This window comes from Panicum virgatum, chromosome 7N (genome assembly GCF_016808335.1).
Source record: "Panicum virgatum strain AP13 chromosome 7N, P.virgatum_v5, whole genome shotgun sequence".
NCBI lineage: Eukaryota > Viridiplantae > Streptophyta > Magnoliopsida > Poales > Poaceae > Panicum > Panicum virgatum.
In genome coordinates, this window is record NC_053151.1 from 3,742,112 (window position 1) to 3,763,002 (window position 20,891).

Here is a 20,891-nt window from a genome sequence, read left to right on the forward strand (position 1 = left end):
TAATGCTGGAAAAAAGATAGCAACTTTCCTTGTTCTCAGTTCTCACAGCAACGGAATGAACAGTGATCGCATACATGTCAGAAAGACAACAGCATGAGCAGGAAACAGTATTCGGATACTGTGTAATTTCTTATGGTTACACAACAGCTATGTAAAAAAATATATAAGAATTGCCGATTTCACATTAGCGGCTTGCCTCACCACTATGCCGGCCACCAACGCCCACAAAAAGGAGGATCGATCCATGGCCGCTCATGATCCTGACATGCTGCACCACGTACACTTGCATTGCTCCACCAGCCTGCGCCCTTTGCGGTTATGAATGAATGCCAACCACGATCCTGATAGTGAAAATCAAAAGATCATATAAGCATAGACAACGATTGAAGTAACACATCACATGAATAAGCACGCCAGACTCACCTTGTAATAGACACTTGAATGCAGGGAGGAAGTTGATCTTGCAGCATGTGGTACTGTTATATGAATGAATTCCAGTACTCAATATATTTATTTACAGATAACTATGATGGTTTCACTGAAGTAGTCAATTCTCAGTTTTCCCTGAAGAACGAGGGGCCGTTTCAGGTGTAAATGATGCAAATTTATCTAAACCGCCTGTGGGGCTATTTCCACCACCGTCTTCGGTGCCTCTGGAGACTCCTGAGTAATACTTGAAGTGGTGTGCTAGTAACGACACGATGGTAATGAACTCACACCCGTTGCTGAGCTGCCTGGCATGGGACTCTTGGCTGCAATGGTTCGCGGCATACAACAGCATCTCCACCCACACCCCCAAGATCAGTTCCAAAGGATCACGCTGCCCTTGCCAGCGCAACTCTATGCTCAGAAGCTCGTTGGCGAGCAAGATTGCGTACATATTAGCACTGTCGCGGATGGAATCCCCATGTGGATTTGGTGCCCTTACTGATCCCTGAGACAGAGGAGGATGGTTAGGTAAAACAGAGCACATTGAATGAACTATGTGTGTGCTATCATAGTGCATTGGTGCATGGTGAGTTTAACTTTGTTTCTGACTTTTTTAGACTAAGGTCTAAAAAAATAAAACATAAGATCCCGTTTCAATTTCATTGGATAGTAGTTAAACAATCAGGAAACAAAGTTCAACTGAACATTACGAAATTCAAATAGAACAGCTTTTAGGTGCAACTCTGGATATAGGCATGTGCTGGTTCTGCTAGTAAAGCCAGCAAGTATGAAAATAGAAACTTGTTTAAGGTCTTTTATATTATCGAACATATTTACCAACAAAATGCGTTTCAGTTGAATTGGCATGGAAGGTATACCTGCAAATTGAAATTGCAAACAGTGAGGCAGAGCTTGGGTCATTTTTTCCAAGAATGGAGAAATAGATTTCAAACAAAATATGAATGAACTTGAGGCCCCACACTCAGCCCATACCAGTGCAAATTGGGAGAAACTCCACGCCATCTCTGCAAGCTTCTCCCTCCGTGGGATCCTGGAGCAATTAGGGCCATCACGGTGGAACAATTCTTTAAACATACAGTACGGGTTCCAGCTTATGGGAGATGGCGCCACTGGGTTGTCCTTATCACCAAAGAACGCACGGCATTGTCCTTCTAGTTGTTCACAGGAGGTGAGATGTATGTTGTGCCGTGCAGCGCCAGGCAGCATGTTGGGTTTTACCACCAACAGGAACATCATGTAATCGGACAGTATCTCGGTAGCCTCAATGAGCTCTTTTGCATGTTTGGCCTTGGATTTCCGGATGTACACCTCGGTTGCAATGTGCCAAACAAGGATGCTCTCGTCAAAGTCGATGTTGACACTCCAGCGAGCAAAGTCGTCATAGGCTTCCATACTTTTAAGTATAAAGCTGCCCCGTGAGTTCGAATCAGTACTTTTGTATTGCAGTGCTCGTTCCTTGTCTTGCAATGCTTGCAAAACCAATTTCTTGATATCTCGTATTGACAAAATTTCACTGTGTGAGAAAGTGCCCGAGAAGTGCATCTTGTTCCACCAGTCCTGGAGCCCTAATTTCATTGCTAGTCTGCTCCCTATTTCATTCGTGTTGCGGGTGCACAAGTGGAACAAATTGTACTGACCAATGGAGCCTGACCAGAGTCTCCTACTTGCCGGGTGGACACGCTGACCAAGGGAAGTGATAACATGGAGAGGCCACTCCCATCCCCTGCCCCTGCGGTGCAATAAAGAACATGTCCAGGTGGATAGTAGAGCCCTGCACACGGATATGATTTCCAGGACCAAAGCCCCAACCAATAAAACATAACTGATAATCACATCCACTCTGCTGTACCCATTTCCTCTACTGTTTATACTGAGCTGAAACAACATAAACGTGGTGGCTGTGCCAAGCAGCGAAATGAAATGGATGCAGAAGCCATACCATGTGTGGATTACCGCCGCCTTGGTGTAGAGGAAGTCATACATCAGAGTCAGCTCCATCTCGACCAATTTGTATAGATCCTCTCCCAAATAAGATATTACAGAACTTTGTTTAGAAGAATTAGATTGTGAACGGGCCAAGTGACTGGGTGCCATTATGATATCAGCGAAGACACCTTTGCAGATATCGAATTGGGAGTGGGCTCCAAGCAGTAATTCCTCTTCACTGGTACCCAAAGTTAATAGCTGATAAGGGTTAGTCTTGAACTTTCGGGCGCTGATGCTATTGCGGATGCTGCTAATGTTGCCACACTTGAGCGCCCATATCCTCTCACCATATTTGAGAAGACCAGCAACAAACATGGAGATAGATGCCATCAGAAGCAAGGTCCCGCTGCGGACGATGTACTCGTATATTACATAAGCGGCTCCTAGGACCTGCACAGCAAGAGTTTGTAGGTGGCGCAGCCAGAGCGTGTTATCTTCGAGCGCATATGCTGTGATGTTGTCCGGGCCACCGAGGTGCAGCAGGAGGAACGGTGCCCAGAATGCTACCAGCTCGTGCTCATCTGACCTGCTGTCCACTGATAGATGGCCCAGGGTGTATATCGCCGTGGAGTCGGCCAACAGATATGCCGACCAGAGGAAGAACATCAGAATGCTGGAGGAGCTACGTCTGCGGATCCCTCCAAAGACAAGGAGGAATACTTGCAACGAGAAGCTTACAAGGACCAGGATTTGTATCCCCCATTCATTCCACAGGTTCACTAGCCTTCCAGCTTCTATTACTTCGCTCCTCATCATGTCTACAGTAACATGTCAAAGAGCCCAACAATATTAGCAACTAGATCTTTACATATTTGATATGTGCAATGGACTGAATGTGTAACAAGGCTGGTCAATTAAGTAGGTGATCAATAAGACAGGTAACAATAGATGGCAATGTCTCCCAGTGCATGAGAAATGAGTTGGGAGGAGCTCAAGTAATCATAATCTAACTGGCAATAATAAAAGCAGAGAAGTGGTAACCAAAAAAACAGTAAAGGAGAAAAGAACATAGGTGGTTACCTGGGAGTTAAATTGTCGAGCTTTATGATAAGGAGGGTTCCTCCAGCTGCGGCTGTGAGGAGGGCCATAGCTTTATCCTGTTTGCTTCAATGCATGAAGGCAAGCTTGCCTTTGAAAAAGTTCTTCCATACCGCATCTGTCAGCTCTTCTTTTTCTTGGAAAGAATTGGCTTTTAAGACCTGAAAACAGCCAAGCTATTACATCTTAATTTGTGAACGAATCCAACATCTCATCTTGGCATCTTGCTCCCTGAGAAAAAGGAAGCGAGAAGCTTAAGTGACTATGGCCTGATCAGCCTGAAAAATAGCCATTTTCTTCAAACAGTTGGAGAAAGGTTGATGAAGAACGGTTTAATTATTTCCTTGAATTAGCACATGATGATGACGACGATGCAAAAAAAAAAAATGAAACTCTTGCATGGACGTTCAGAGCAACCATGTGGCCTTGAACATGACAAGAATAACTTCCATTGATCAACTAAAAAGTATATCCAGTTCAATTGGTCTAGTAAGTATGAAAAAATCACAGGATCAGTCCAGTTTCGTGCATCAATTGGTTTGCAATCTACAGCATTAGTGGCAGTGCATCTGAGGAAACCAAATAAACATGTATATCAGTAGAGTTGGAACTTGGAAGTGTTGATGAACAAATCAAGAGCATATATCATCAGTGGCAGTGCAGTTTCTTTGCCTAAAATGATCCGCAATCCACGACATGAATGCATCCACAGCCACAGCGGTGATCCATTTTACCCCCATCCACCCACGAACAGATCAAAGGGGAATCGATCGGTAGTGAATGAGTACTTTGGTCGCTCACTTGGTCGAAGGGGGTCGATCGGGCGCCCACTGAGCTCGTCGGACGAGAGGGCTAGGACGCTCGGTCGTTGGACGGCCTGGGCACCGCCGGAGCCCACCCGATGCGCCGCCGCGGGCAGAGAGCAGCGGGTTGGGGGGTTGTACGGCGTAGCGGAACCACGTACGTCGACAGCGAGACTTGCGCCGCGGCTCCCTTGGTCCGGACTCCTTCCTACTCCGTCGATCCCCTCGCCCTCCACTTTTCTCGGCAGCTGCGGCGGCGGGAACTCACCAGTCGCCAGTTGGAGGAACCTCCCGAAGGAGCGTGGGCGTGGTGGCGGCGAGCGAGGCGGGGGGCAGACAGAGGCCGGAGCCAGGAAAGGTGGAGGCGGCAGCCGCTCGATCGCGCACAACGCCAACCTGAACGCCGTCGCTCCTTTTCAATTTTTTAAAATTAAATTATCACACCATTTTTACTTTTATTTTACTTTGCATAAAGTTTTGTCCTGTACTGTACGACTATTCCTCACGTGGTTCTCCCTCTGCCAAGCATTTTGTCGCCAAACTTTAACTTTTGTTCCTCGATCAACCCTGACAAAACTTCTGTCAGCTTTAATTTTGTGCAAGCTTAGAGCATCTCTAGCTAGCTGCCTTCTTCCCGGCTTGCTTATATAACTTTGATCCTTGGGGCTCTTTACCTCTTTCTTCTTAATATATTGATACGCAGTTCCTTTGCACGTTCGAGAAAAAAAAGATAACTTTGATCATGATTCACGTGAATTTGAGTGGAAAATAAAGTAGTTTTCACCTCAAGAATGCCAACCAAATGGATTGGAGGGGACTATGTGATTTATAACAAGGTCTAAGAAAAAATTGTATGCGCACAACAAGATGATGTTAGAGTGAGGATATGTAGTCTTGATTGATGCTCTTTGTCCATACAAAACAATGAACGTATAGAGTGCTACCATTACCAACACATGGTAGCACCCTCTCAATGTTCAAAAATTCACCCAAAAGTATATGGAAGGATACAGAAAGTGATCAAGCATCTACGGTTATATAAAATTTGGGACTGAACAAAAACCTTGTGCAAGGATAAACAAACAGGCCAAGTACGCCTATAGATATCCTTATCCTGCGACATCAGCACGCAGATGTTAATCTCTGACTTTGCAACAGCGATATATCAATCAGTGAGCCTTTAGGAATCGTGCTGATAGTCTGGTGACCATCAATGGTGGAAGTGGAGGCACCACCACCACCACCACCAGCTGCACAATGGGGCGGTGGCGAGGGCGCCCGTACGAAAAAAAAAAGTTGGTGGATAGGAGTGGTTCTCGCTCAGACATGCCCATCATCTGTCCCGAAAATGCCCCTCCTTGGCGATATGATAGAGGATGGAGATTCAAGAGTAGCTTGCAGAAAAAGGGGCGGACATCAGCAGACAGCACAGCATTCACACTGTTTCTCACACACCTTGTGCACATCCATGTCGATATGTCACAATTACAAATTGATTTCTTTCTACATCAGACTTATTACACATTGTGCAGGAATGGTCTGCAGGCTGCAGCCGTCCCCATCGTGCTGATTACAGACAACTCGAGGTGGTAGTACTCTTCTCAGTCACGATCAGTGACACCTCACCACCCACGCCGTCACGAACAGAGGAATTATATACGATGGCATTTCAGGCCTTCAAAATGTCATAAAATGTGGAGGGTCGGTTCCGTTTCTTCAGGCACAGCTCCTGCAAGCAGCGGGATTATTCTCATTCAGATGTTTGGTTTCCCAGAATTCCACAAGCAGAACAAGATATTCCGGAGTGAGATATGCATTTATTCCTTGCCATTAAGTTTCCTTTTCAATAGAAAGTTACGTGGCTTACTTTTATTTACACTGCAATGCTAAGTGCTAGCCACCTTGTAAATAAGCTTTTTTATGTAATCAGTTAAGTACCCAGAATATACAGAGTGGTGCATGCTCATCACAGAGATGTTAAAAGATGAGTGCCAGAAAATAAATTTTGTCTTAGTGAATATGACTATATGACCAGATTCCCTGCTGAAACCACAACTAACAAAAGTAAATGATTCACAAGCACAGTACCTCCACTGCAGAAGCCACCCTCAGCAAGCTAGCCTCATCCCATGGCCGACCTATCAGTTGCAAACCTATAGGAAGGCCCTGCTTGTCATGACCAACCTGACAAGACAACAGCAACGCCAAAGTATAACGTTTCTGCATTTCACCTATATTAAACCAAAATAATCGATTTTCTTATACAAGCTCTGAAATGCCAAATGTATAGCCAATTATATAGGCATCAATAATCCAAAAGTTTTCATATATAATATCCAGTGGTAATGTTATGGTCAGGCTCCAGTGTAGACCACAAGAGGTAACTAGAAGATCCAATGTGTACTCAGTTATGAAACATTGATACCACTCACAGGCACAGTTATTGCTGGTAGACCGAGAAGGTTCCCAGCTATGATGAATCGCATCAGGTAAGCTGCAACAAAGGCAAGTGTTAGAGAAGTTGTATCTGATCACAGCAGAACAAACCATACTTACACTGAGCGTCAAAGTATGTATATATCGAGCTAAAAGAAAAGCAGGCATAAATACTTTTCTTAGAAAATTGCTCAGAAGTAATACAGATGGTGAACAAAGCTTCCCAGTACTGACACAGCATAAGAGGCACGGTTCCTTCTACACAACGAAATTAATGGAACCACCCAAGTTCTGTTTTGTTCAAACTTCAAGCTAAATGGCTTATCGAGCAAGCAAAAAAGTGGTAAATAACTACAGCCCTATAGTGGAACCCATCTTGGTTTCTCTTTTATACCAGCTTGCTTCAGTGTAAAACAGCAACAGACACAAGCTGCCAAACAACAAATATCTTATGTTCAGCATGATAGCATGGATTGTGAAGAATACAAAGACATGTCATAATTTCTTTTTTCACATGTCAAAAAGCTAAGTAAGATGCCCAAAATACAATATCCTGCTCATAGTATACCTGACACAACGTAATCAGATTCTCCTGACTTCAGAGCACTTGGTGGTATTTTTGGTGCCGTCATGCTGGAAAAACAGCACAGTTGCTTAGTTCTTACAGAAATAGAGAATGCACTTCCTTAGAGGCAAGGTATATAAAGCTTCTTGCATGTAAAATAACCATGTATACTTTGAGGTGCACCATCTTTCTAGGGAACAAAGATAGACACTTATAGATTAGATGTCACTTAGATCCTGTTTGGGTCCTCTAGCTAATGATTAGCTAGCTAAAATTAGCTATTAAGGATCCAAACAGGTCAGCTAATGAAGTAGTTAATTATCCCTCAGCTAATTTTTAGTAAAATATTTCATTAGCTGATTGAACCCAGCTAATCCTAGCTAATGGTGTTTAAAGTCTTTGACTCTTTTTTACCCCTGATCCACTCCCCTCTCTCCCCTGAATTTGGCGCCAAGAAACATAGGTGTAGCATGATCCAAACACACCCAGCTAATGGTTAGCTTACTAATATTTAGTTAGCTAATAGAAACTATCATCAATTAGCTAGCTAATCATTAATTGGGAAGGATCCAAACAGGGCCTTATTCCTGTCTATTTGTGGATTGACAAATATGAACTAAGGGATATTGTCTAGCATGATGCACTTCACTTAAGTTAGCAACTGCATATCTGACCATTTTGGTACCACACCGATTTGCTTCCATATAAAATATAACTCAAAAGACCACTTTTGCATTATACTCTATCTCTGCAAGATCAAACTTACACAGGTTCAACCACTAATATACAGAAATATAACTGTTTAGATTTGCCATGTGAAAATAGTAACATTATTACCCAGTTGTAGGAGTTGCTATGAAATCAACCTTCTTGAAAGCTTCCATGTGATAGTGCATTATCCTCCTCCTATATTAGCCCCATCAAAAGGTACACTAAGCGCATGATTAGCACAATATAGGAGAAAAAAATTACAGCAAAACTGGAGCCCTCAGTCATTATTGCCATAGTAGGTCAACAACAGATACTTTATAGTTTAAACTCAATTGCATAAATCAAGATAAGGGAAAAGAGCAAAATTAATTCATAAGATCACCTTATGCATTGAGAAGCCACATAATCAGTTGAGGAGAATGACCCAAAAAGTGCCAAACTTGTTCGAGTATCCAGCGTAAATTCTGTTCTCCTTCTGGAAGAGAGAAGAAATATTTTGCTTAGGATAACCCCTTCTAATAATAACTTAATTGTTGTGGGTCAATAGTTTTGAGAATTATTTTCCCTTGGAGGAAAATGTCTAACAGTTAATTCTGGGATAACATTGCAAAAATGGTATCCATCAAACAGATAGGTACCCTGCTTTGTAATGAGGATTCAGGTCACAGAACGATTCTGAGCCAATTGAGACAACATGGGCAGTACGCATCTCTTCAAGCTCTGGTAATATTATCTCTTCTATCTTGAAAGATGTAAATCAGGACTAGTTAGCTGAGATGTCAAAGAAGATCTGAACGTGCATATATAATAGATACCACGTGATCAGCTCAATAATCAGTTGTGACTTGTGAGGAACTGCAAAGTGCAAATGAAATGAAAACAGAATTCACTTTTATACATCAAAAGCCACATCACTACACTGCACTGATATTTCTATTGTCAGAGGGGTTTGTTCATCTTAAGGAGAATGATCTATCGTAGCTTAAATTGACAATTCGACTAGTAAAAAATGTTAAAATCATGCATTGTTGTCGTCAGTTGTGGAGATAGAAATGGGCTTACTTGACATCCAAAAGTGTTACAAAGAAGTTTAAGTGCATCTTCACATGTACTCGATATCTCACGGTCAGAAACATCATGAAACCACTGCAGAAGTAAATTTCATTTTAGAATAGGTAATACCAAAATAATGTTTGAATTGAAAATATGTACCTCTGTATATTTCCCTATTTTAACTGATCCCAGGATATTGCTGTTGTCAGGGGATAACAAATTTGGGACACACAGCGGTGACTGCAGAGACGAAAGAAACAGAAACACACAAGTTGTGAGCTTGAACAGATGCATTAAATTCAGCATCAAATGTTATCTTGTTAAACCTTTGTGCGTTTTTTGTGGAAACATGGAGAAGGTATAACATTTCACTGTACTATGATTAAACACCATGGGAATCTAAAATTAGCTACAAACAACAAAGCTTTTCGGTCTGTTGTCATTTCAAAGCAAACTACCTAATACTGACTGATTGTCTGGTACAATCCGACAGCATACAATTGACATGAAAGGCATAATAGATTTATTTTAACAGGCAGGAAATATAAAGACATAATATCTTACTGGTCTAAGGGTAAGCTTATCCATGGGTCTTGAGCCTGCTATTGCAAAATACCTGAAACGCCATACAACACAGTTAACGGGTACCCAGTATTATCATCAGGATAGTGACACCTAATGATACCTTATATCACCAAAAAAAAACAGTTACAAAACTTTAACTTTATCAACAAGATAACTAAATTTAACGAGTTTATGCAGGGCATCTCATGATATCATATAGCATGCCAAGCTGCTTACACTAGCATAGCATCCTCGACTGATGATGTAAGAGGAGAAGCAACTTCAACAGTCCCAGAGTCACAAAGTACCCTGCAAACAAGATATCTAATTATACAACAAGAAACTGCACGATTTCGAATTTCCTAATGAAATTCAGTTAAAGATAACTGCATGTGGCAACTACGTTGTCAGATTTGGTTGATTGTTGGACAATAGTACAATACCATTAAACATAAAATCATAAGCAGCTTCAGAACACAGTGGATGATAACTTGTGATTAGAGCAGCTTATTCTAGTAATCTTGGAAGGAAGCCTAATCCGTATATAACAGATATGACTGGTAACTCTGGTAAATATTCAATGAAATGGAACTTCTCTAATTACCCAGTCATATCGGTCCGCCCATATGTTGTCTTGAAACCAACAATACCACAAAGTGCGGATGGAATTCTAACTGAACCTGTTGCAGAGATAAGGTAGCAATCTAAGACTATTACTGACAAGAATTTACTGACAATCAATATCACATTTCTACATGTACATACCTCCACCATCCGTTCCAATTGCTACTGAGCATAACCCCGATGAGACTAATGCAGCAGGACCAGATGAAGAACCACCTGTATATCTATCGACAGAATGTGGATTCCTTGCTGTCCTGCAAGAGAAGTTAACAGAAAGTGAAGATAAAGTGAGAAACATATGTAACAGAAAAACAGCGAGCCAGATGAAAAATTATCTGATCATGAGATCATTGAGATAAAAGGAAATTCTGGGTTCCACTTTTCTTTTGTGGCTTTAAGAGTAAGGTTATTTAATCGATGAACCGCTAGATCATAATATGTATGTGCATTCCAGAATTCTGATTCAACTAACCTTTACTCAAGGTCAATGGAGTTTGCTTCCAGAAAGTAGTTTTTTTAAAAAAAACAGTAAATGGCAGATGCTCCGCCTTCGCATTAAAAGGAGGAAGCAATTTACAGAACCAGGTTACAGTTTAAAAGGAGAGGAAGGAAAAGATAAAAACTATGCAAAGCAGCAGAAGCATCATAGAGGAAGTACAGACTATAATGAGTCTGAGTCCAGCAAGAAGAACAGCTAGTAAATTACAGATTGTTGTGATGTGCCATGCAGCAAAGGTGGACATCCTCCTGAACTAGGTTGGCAGTTTGTGCCAGTGTTAGTGCTTTGTAATCAGATTCTTTAGGAAACCTTTATTTTAGCAAACTTTAGGAAAAGCTTTGAAGAGTGAGGGCCCTACCCTTGAGTTAGATGACTCTTTTGAGGACACCAACAGATGTTTTGTGAGGAGAATTCAGGAGGTAGAGATCGGGGAGGCTTTGAAGAGGATGAAGGGAGGTAAAGCGATGGGCCCTGATGGTATCCCCATTGAGGTGTGGAGATGCCTAGGAGATAGAGCAATAGTATGGTTAACTAAGTTTTTTAATCTCATTTTTCGGTCAAACAAGATGCCGGAAGAATGGAGAAGTATATTAGTACCTATCTTCAAAAACAAGGGCGATGTTCAAAGTTGTACTAACTACCGTGGGATTAAGCTGATGAGCCATACGATGAAGCTTTGGGAGAGGGTTATCGAGCATCGCCTAAGAAGAGTGACAAGTGTGACCCAAAACCAATTTGGGTTCATGCCTGGAAGATCAACCATGGAGGCGATTTTCTTAATACGACAATTGATTGAGAGATATAGGGAGCAGAAGGACTTGCACATGATCTTCATTGACCTTGAGAAGGCATATGACAAAGTACCGAGAAATGTCATGTGGTGGGCCTTGGAGAAGCACAAAGTCCCAACTAAGTACATTACCCTCATTAAGGATATGTACAAGGATGCGACGACGTTTGTTCGGACATGTGATGGCAACATCACTGACTTTCCTATTAACATAGGCCTACACCAGGGGTCCGCATTGAGCCCTTATTTATTTGCTTTAGTGATGGATGAGGTCACAAGGGATATACAAGGTGAGATCCCTTGGTGTATGCTCTTTGCTGATGATGTGGTGCTAGTTGACGAGAGTAGGGCAGGGGTTAATAGGAAGTTAGAGCTGTGGAGACGCACGTTAGAGTCGAAAGAGTTCAGATTTAGTAGGACCAAGACCGAGTACATGATGTGCGATTTCAGCGCGACTAGGCATGAGGGGGGAGACGTTAGTCTAGATGGGCAAGTGGTGGTCCAGAAGGATAATTTTCGGTATTTAGGATCGGTGCTACAAAAGGATGGCGACATTGATGAAGATGTTAGGCATAGAATTTCAGCTGGCTGGTTGAAATGGCGGCAAGCTTCTGGCATCCTTTGTGACAAGAGGGTGCCACAAAAGCTAAAAGGCAAATTCTATAGGACAGCAATTCGTCCGGCGATGTTATACGGTGCTGAATGTTGGCCTACAAAAAGGCGACATGTCCAGCAACTGAGTGTAGCAGAGATGCGGATGTTGCGGTGGTTTTGCGGGCACACAAGGAGGGATAGAGTCCGGAACGAAGTTATTCGGGATAGGGTCGGGGTGGCACCAATTGAGGAGAAACTTACCCAGCATCGGCTGAGATGGTTTGGACATGTCCAACGAAGGCCTCCTGAGGCGCCGGTGCATAATGGGGTTCTTGAGCGGGTTGATAATGTAAAGAGGGGTAGAGGTAGACCTAAACTGACGTGGGATGAGTCGGTTAAGAGAGACCTTAATGATTGGAATATTTCCCTTCCCCAGACCCCGCACAGTGCGGGAAGCCTACGACACTGGGTACGCCCTTTTTTAGATAGCTTTGGATAGGAGCGCTTGGAGACTAGCTATCAATATGCCTGAATCTTGAACTTATTTCTTTCGGGTTTCATCTCTAGCCTACCCCAACTTGCTTGGAAAAAAAGGCTATGTTGTTGTTGTTGTTGTTTAGGAAAAGCAAGAAAATCACGTAAATGATATCTGACAATTCTCTTGTGTTCTGAATGTCTAGAAAGGCAAGGGTATTTCATTTTATCCATGTATGAGTTGACAAAAAAAACTATATATCCTTTGACTCAAATAGAAAAACAACTACAAAAAGTGTGGACACTTTAACAGAATCAGTAGTTGTGCAACTATTGATCATACCCATAATTTGGATTGTTTCCTGTTACACCAAGACCAAGCTCGTGCATGTTTGCTTTCCCGATAAAGATGACTCCACATTTTCGCAACCGAGCAACGCAGACTGCATCTTTCTCCACAGTGTGGATTTGGTCAAAAAATGTTGTAGCGCCTGCAATCAAAAGAAAACATAATGTGTTTTATCACACTTGAACAGTGAAACAGCAAAAAATGGTAGCTTCAGTCAATTAAACTAACCCTTCGTTGGATAAGGGAAACAGTCAATGTCATCCTTAATGGCAACAAAGATCCCATCCAAAATGGACATCGGGTTTCCTGGACATGAGCAGCAATGTCACAAAAACCAGGTAGATGAGAATTTTCAATGGAATTTCTGATTGAAGACATTCATCTGTATTATCATGAATTGACCCACTACTAATAAAGAGGATCAATATAGTCAAGTTGGGGCAAACCTTGCTCAAATCTTTTTGTGGATGCCTCAGCTTGCCTTCTGAGATCATCTGCATTAAAATAGATTAACATTGGCATTGGAGGCTTCTTGTTGTTCCACTCTTCCACCCCCGCAATGACATGCTCAGCAACCTATGTCACCAATCAGAGTCAAAACAGCAGAGATGCAGGAGCACAACCAGAGAAGCACGCAGACACTCTGGCCAGTGTACTACTTACAACTGATGGAGTAGTGATCCCTGAGCTGTATGCATGTGCGAAGTCACGGATCTTCCAGTAAAGGAAAGGGAGCTTCTCCTCGGTCGCCCAACGCACTGATGGATCATACGACGGGAGGTACTGCAGTGCTTCGTGGACTCTTTCCACTGGGTGCCTATCTTCCCCCACAAGCACAACTCCTGGCTCCGTGTCTGAACAATTTGGAGTGGGTACACAAGAAATGAACAACACACAAGTAATATGACAATTCCAGGAAGGAAGGAATAGAAACCCAGAATTGTGGTAAAAGCTTTTTTTATCCAAATAATAGACCTGGGAACTTGGGTTATCATCTGGATTACTTGGAACAAACAATTCAGTGGAGTAAAGCCTTTTTTAGAGCCTGGAGTAGAACTTCCATGTCAGGTTTTTGCCATGGTTCTCCATAGAGCAAAAGAAAAAGCTAATAACATCTCTCATTCTGCTAATGCACTGTCACATTGTTCTTTTTTTTTGGGTAATGTTTTCCTTTGTGTAAATCTGTAAACTTTGTTTAGTACTATATCCGTGTATTCCAGTAGGATGGAATCCGCCTGGTACATTTCCCATTTGGGGTAATATTCTCCTTTGTGTAAATCTGTAACTTTGCTTTGTTTGAAAAAAAAAGAAGCTAAATGTCTAGTGCAACATCAGTCATCAGGTAGGTGAGTTGAGGAGATTAAGTGAATGTTCAAGATGCCATTCTGAACTTTTAAACCTCTCAAGTCAAGCAAAGAGAAGTAGACGAGCAGACTGTTTATGTCAGTTAAAATGCTGTACTGTTTTAGATGTTCAGAAAGTGCAGGTTGCCAATGTCAGTGGGACAAAAGATGGTTAAGTCAACCACTGAACTGACGCCGTTGTCAAAGAATGAATGAATGGAATTGAGAAGGGTGGTATCCTACCCTGCGGTGGGTACTCCGGGTAGTACATGGGGCGCTCGGGGATCACCGTCTGCTGCAGCGTCTGCGGGAACCCATAAAGAGGAAGGATTAGCAATAATGGTGAATGGGAGCCAGGCAGGGAGCATCCAAGAAGGGTGGTGATAACTGATAAGGAGGAAGAAGTTGACCTGCGGCATGTTGTTCTGCGACTTGAGGACGGAGGTGATGAGTGGGCCCAGGAGGGGCGACTCCATGAGCCAGACGAAGGCCCTGAGCGAGAAGCCGGTGAGGTGCGGCGCCTGCAGCGTGGGCGGCTTGTACCGGACGGCGGAGATGTCCACCTCCTCCACCGGCGTCATGGCGAGCGGGGAGGAGCCCTTCGTCTTCCCCCGCCCCGTGGAACTCGATCCGCCCATGTGCAATCACCCAATCCTCTCCTCCCCGGGTTTTCCTCGAACGACGGGGGTCGGACCGTCAGAAGAGCAGAGTAGCAGAAGGAAGAATGAAGGAAGGGGTGGGCAGGTCGGGTTTATGCGTTGGTGGGCGGAGTCGACAAAGCAGGAAGGAGGAGGAAGACGACGACGACAATGGCGGGCACAGCCGCACAGCCTCATTAAATTCAGTCAGGCTGGACAGAACAAGAGCACCAGTTGAGCCGGTGAGACCACGCTTCCCCGTGCTTTGCTTTCATCATCTTCTAGAAGGAGAGGCGTACTCAGTCGCACCAGATTTGTATAAGAAAATTGCACAAGATTGATGGCCACCGCTGCGATCAGAAACTGATTCAAACCCTGTGAAATCAACATTTTTAAATCCAACCACGCATTGTTGACTTTGTGCTCATTCTATGTATGCCGGCCATGTTGTGATCCTGCAACATATTGGCTGTCTAGAATCCGATCGGAATTCCGATCGATTTATTCGAATTTCGATTATAATTCTGATTAATTTATTCATGTTTCAATTAGAATTCAGATTGACAAAAAGCTAGTCCAACTCGTATATGAGATGGACTAAGATCCATATATCAATGACATAAGACAAACCAAACCAAATTTTATGTGGAAATCTTACTCACTTTAGTAATAAGTATAGACAATCATATAGTTTTAAAGTCAGTACAATACGCTATTTTTGTACTATCTATTGATTTCTCTCTAGTATATTCGAGTTTTATCTCTGTGCCGGTGTTTTCTTGGCATGAGACTTTCTACATTAGAGTTCTGAGGCAGAGAAAGTTTTAAGTAAGTTGGACCAGTTGGCGTATGTTGTGGCATGACCCCTTAAGCTATTTTTTGGCATGTCAACGGTTACCCCCATCAACTATATATGGCCAAAAATTTGGACTTAAACTATTGTTTTGTTTAGTTTTAGTCTGCAACTATGTCTATTAAAAGAATTATGTCTATTAAAAATTTGGCCAAAAATTTTGACAAGTCAACGATGATTGACCTCCAACCTCTTCTAGATAAGATAATTAAAAGAATTGCTAGTTGGAGGGGCAAACTCCTCTCTTATGCAGGTAGGTTGGCTCTGACTAAAACCTGTCTAGCTAGTATTACCATCTACATCACATCTTTTTTCAAGTTCCCAAGGTGGGCACTTGATCGGATTAACTCTCATATGGCCCATTGCCTTCGGAATAATTTCAAGGGGCATCACAAATTACATTTGGCCAACTGGAACTTAGTGAGCATGAAAAAGGGAGATGGTGGTCTGGGTGTTCCTGACCTCAAAAACCTTAACCTTGTCGTGTTGGGATCTTAGAGGAAATATGTGAGGAACACACATAACATTTTTTTGTCTTCCCCATTCTTAGCTTTCTAATTACTGGATCCTCTGGGCTGCTAAAGCTCTTAAATTTAGGTATAGATGGAAGGTGGGAGATGGAACTAAAATCAGAGTTTGGGAAGATACCTAGTTTGGTAACTCTCCCCTAGCAGTCCAGTTCGCAGACATGTATAGCATCTGCAATCAGATTGGTGTCAATCTGACAAGTGTTTGGGATGGCGATGAGGTTAGACTAATTGTAGGGTCGAGATGGCGGACTAGAGGGGGGTGAATAGTCTTTTCTAAAACTAATTGCGCCGGCTAACCGAAACTTATGCGGAATTGAAACTATTCGCTTAGCCAAGACTACACCCCTCTAACTATAACTCTAAGGCACCTCCAAAAAGATCCTACACAAAGCAAATGGAGTGCCAAGCTAGTAAGAGCTCTCTTAATAAATCTAATGCCAAGACACACAAGCCTAAGCACTAGTACTTCACAAACCGCGGGAGCTCCTACACAATTCTAATGAGCAAAAGCACAAAGCCAACCTAAGCTCACTAGATGCTCAAGGACAAGGATACACAATCCAAATCCAAGAGCTCAACTTGCTTAGTTACACAATCTAAGCAAGAGCAACTAATTAAGCTACACAAGCTAACTAGATACACAAGGATCTCTACTTCTAGCTACACAAGCAAGAAGTTGATTAGCAAGCTACACAAGCTAACTAATCACTAGAGAGCAACTACACAAGCACAAGATATAGAACAATGTAAATACAATGCTTGTGATTTGGAGAAAGCAAACCACCGAGAAGAGTAGACAAAGTTGACACGGTGATTTTTATCCCGAGGTTCACTTGGTTGCCACCAAGCTAATCCCCGTTGAGACAAGCTCCAAGGTTGCCGCCGATCCTCTTGCTAGTGGTGACTCTCAAGTCACACTCTCCCACGTGGAGTGCTCACACCGAGCTCTAGCACATGATCCGGCCGGACCACTTGTTGCTTTTCACGTCTCGCTCAACTAGAGTTGCTCTTCGCGGCTCCCGCGGGGTGAGCACAATACCCCTCACAAACTCTTCTCCGGAGCACCGCACAAACTTCTTGCGGGCTTCAACGGAGTCTCTTGCCACCAAGCCGTCTAGGAGGTGGCAACCTCCAAGAGTAACAAGCACACCGGCTTGCAACACGATCACCTAGTGCCACTCGATGCAATCTCTCAAAGCAATCGCACTAGAATCGCTCTCTCACTCGATCGGATGAATACTATCAAGTTAGAGTGAGTAGAGGGCTCTCAAGCACTCTCACACATGGACACTAAGTCCCCAAAGTGCTCAGCCATCTCAAATGGCCGGCCACACCCTCTATTTATAGAGGGAGGCCCCAAACTAGCCGTTACACTCAAATCCCGTGAAAACTGAGTTTTCGCGGACTGTCCGCCTCACAAAAACCGGACTGTCCGCCATTTAAAACCAACGGCTAGAACTGCAATGATTATGTGTCAGAGTCGACCGTTAGAGCCCGGGCGGACTGTCCGCGCCCCTGGGGCGGACTGTCCGCGGTTCAAAACTTCGAACCAACCGATTTGCAAACGTCTCTGACTAAATCTGGAAGTTACCGGCGGACTGTCCGCTCCCCAGGGGCGGACTGTCCGCAGTTCAAAACGTGAGCGCACACAGAAACCGCAGTGTTTCTGTCCCAGAAATTTCAGTAGGAGGCGGACCGTCCGCCCCCAAGGACCGGACGGTCCGCAGGTCATTTTGGGCACCCAAGACAGAACAACCAAGTTTCTGCGCCTGTTTCAGCTTTTAAAGGCGGACCGTCCGCCCCCATGGACCGGACGGTCCGCAGGTCATTTTGGACCACCCACAGAGCCAAAAACGGTTCTGTTTGAGCTCAACCGAGATAACGGCGGACCGTCCGCCACTCAAGGGCGGACCGTCCGCAGGTCTAGCGGACCGTCCGCAGGTCTATTTCCAGCAGAAATGTACCTCGGTAAAACGGCCATAACTCTTAGCTCCGATGTCCAAATTAGGTGATCTTGGACTCTATGGAAAGCTAATTCAGAGGGCTACACAACCCAACTGAATACTTGATCCAAAACACAATGGATCAAAGCAGTATTCCACTCCAAGAGCCACCTAATTTCCGGAGAACACCGAAAAACCTTTCTTACTTCCCAATGTTGATCAACATCAACTCCAACTCTTTCTCCTTTGCAAATGTGCCAACACAACCACGTGAACAACACCATGTGCATGTGTGTTAGCATTTCACAATCATTTTCAAAGGATTTTCACTTGATCTCACCACGCCACTCGATCCTAGCTACATTGCAATGTTAGATCGCTCAAGTGGCACTAGATGACCGATATGCAAACAAGTTTGCCCCTCTTGATAGTACGGCCATCTATCCTAAATCCGGTCATGCACTTCTCTACACAACCTTTGACCGGTGAAATGAAATGCCCTACAAGTCATACCTTTGCCTTGCGCATTCCATTTCATCTTTCCAAATATTGATGCCACACAAGCACCAAACTCCATCAAGCCTTTTGATCATCTTCATGAGTCAACACTTGGCTTGATCTTCCTTGAATGATATGATCCACTCCATATCATCACATGACCTCTTTGGTCCATCGATCTTGACCTTGCTCGCTCTTCACCGTTGCCTCGGTCCATTGGCACCAAATCTTGCCCAAGCTTCACCGCCTCGCGGTCCATCGCTTCAAAGCCTTGACTTGCCCTTCTCCATTGCAACCGGTCCATCAAGCCAAGCATTGTCTTGATCTTCTCCACTTTGGTCACATGACTCCATGTCATGTCTCATATGCAATGAGCTCCTCGATCACACTATATGAGCATAGCATCAACCCTTAGCCATTTCTCCACCATGGCACATGTTGCTCATACTAGTGTCTTTGTGTGGACTAATTTCCTGTGTATCTCAACATAAACACTTATTAGTCCACCTAAGTTGTCACTCAATTACCAAAACCAAACAAGGGCCTTTCAATCTCCCCCTTTTTGGTAATTGATGACAACTCTACAAAGATATGGAAATTAAGCATATTCCAAGCTAGCACTTCACACATGTGTAAATAGCTAACTTGGTTTGGATTTTATGTTTCTTATCCACCATTAAGACCACTTGTAAAGATTGGATAAGCACCATAAAAATCCGACTTGGTAGTGATAACTCCCCCTACATATGTGCTCAAGAGATTTGGTTTTAAACTCACACACATGCATAAATATGAAATTTGTGGGATTGTTATCACTACTAAGTGATGCTAAGGTATATAGGATAAACCTTTGAAGCGTGATACCAATTTGAGTTGCATCCTTGGAGTTCATTCCTTAGCATCAATGAGTAACTAGACATTCACCAAAAACTCAAGATACCTCATGAGATCAACAATATTAGCAAAGCTCTTGATTCACTTGTAAAAAAAATGTCTAGCTACAATCTATGCATGCTAGTTGTTAAATCATCAATCAAGTTCTATGACTAGCATACATCACACACAAGCAATGCATATATAAATTTTAAAACTTATGCAAATGCAAGCAAGCGCATGAATATGCACATATCAAATGCAAACAACCAAGTTCATGAGCTTGCTCCCCCTACTTGTGTGCTCCTCTTGTCCAAGAATATTGATCCTCCTCAATATTGCTCCTCTTGATCCATGTCCATGATTGCACTCTCATCTCATCTCCCCCTTTGTCATCCAAGGATAATTCATATCTTTGTTCATTTCTCTCCCCCTTTGTCATCAATGACCATAAAAAGGCCGAAACCACATGAAATTGGCCATGTGAAGATCAATGGCTACCACTTGAGGTTGTACCTCTTGTACTTATAGGGTTACCACTTGAACACCCCTTGTAGGCAATTATATGAAGCATTTGTGGTTTGATACAAAGAGTTGGACTTGGGTAGATGGTTGAGTCTTGAATCTTCATTTTTGATGGACACTTTCAATTTGATTGGAATTGACACCACTTGTAACAACAACATGTGGAAGCATGAAGATCACCTTGAAATGCCACATGTAGGATACTAGTAGGATCCTTGACCTTGATACTTTGTAGTGGGGCTCCTCCCCCTATGTCAAAGTGTTTTGTCAATCTACTTGAATCTTGAGCTCTTCTTGATGAGGATAGCTTTCTTGATTTGAATTGATCACATAAAGTTGAGGATCACTTGTGGAACCAACATTATTGCACTAGATCTACTTGAATGAATACTACTTGTATGACCATGTATATCACTTGTAGAGATACAATGATATACCTTTTGTTGAATCTAGTATCACTTGTAAAATCATGATGGACCACTTTATTGAATTTGACATTGATAACCAATTCTTGAACTAGATTGTTTCCATGAGCTTCTTTCTCTTTGACTTGATCTAGACTACTTGCCCAAATAATTCAACTCGGTTTGAACCAATGACAAGCTTCTTTACACCTCATTCAAAGGGTTATCTTGACAATGTTGAGTTAAACACTTGAAAACTCATTTTCTAGATCAACTACTTGGGTTTACTAGCTCATGAACATGTCATATGTTACCACTAGATCATATCAACCATAGAAGCAATAGTGG

General features: G+C 43.0%; 2 protein-coding genes across 8 annotated transcripts; both read right to left on the reverse strand.

Annotated features, from left to right (window-relative positions):
* Positions 1-4,673, reverse strand: LOC120682807. 7 transcript variants are annotated; one of them, XM_039964827.1, is made up of 6 exons: positions 4,263-4,672; positions 3,457-3,635; positions 1,423-3,194; positions 1,267-1,307; positions 424-934; positions 1-341 (listed from the first exon to the last, which is right to left on the reverse strand). In XM_039964827.1, the coding sequence occupies exons 3-4, from the start codon at positions 3,190-3,192 to the stop codon at positions 1,281-1,283; spliced, it is 1,797 nt and encodes a 598-aa protein (XP_039820761.1). In that variant the 5' UTR covers positions 3,193-3,194; positions 3,457-3,635; positions 4,263-4,672; the 3' UTR covers positions 1-341; positions 424-934; positions 1,267-1,280. The 7 variants fall into 7 exon arrangements, with proteins under 7 accessions (XP_039820761.1, XP_039820759.1, XP_039820760.1 ...); XM_039964825.1 differs by lacking the exon at positions 1,267-1,307 and having other exon boundaries at positions 1,423-2,221; positions 2,390-3,194; positions 4,263-4,669; XM_039964826.1 differs by lacking the exon at positions 1,267-1,307 and having other exon boundaries at positions 1,308-3,194; positions 4,263-4,673.
* Positions 4,674-5,615: 942 nt separating this feature from the next.
* On the reverse strand, positions 5,616-15,166 carry LOC120682808 (fatty acid amide hydrolase-like). The gene is made up of 19 exons (XM_039964828.1): positions 14,690-15,166; positions 14,523-14,583; positions 13,600-13,790; positions 13,383-13,512; positions 13,165-13,242; positions 12,931-13,078; positions 10,372-10,484; positions 10,211-10,286; positions 9,844-9,915; positions 9,607-9,658; positions 9,202-9,282; positions 9,052-9,135; positions 8,628-8,731; positions 8,372-8,464; positions 8,116-8,184; positions 7,282-7,346; positions 6,710-6,771; positions 6,366-6,461; positions 5,616-6,006 (listed from the first exon to the last, which is right to left on the reverse strand). The coding sequence occupies exons 1-19, from the start codon at positions 14,915-14,917 to the stop codon at positions 5,947-5,949; spliced, it is 1,863 nt and encodes a 620-aa protein (XP_039820762.1). The 5' UTR covers positions 14,918-15,166; the 3' UTR covers positions 5,616-5,946.
* Between the last annotated feature and the right edge of the window lie 5,725 nt (positions 15,167-20,891).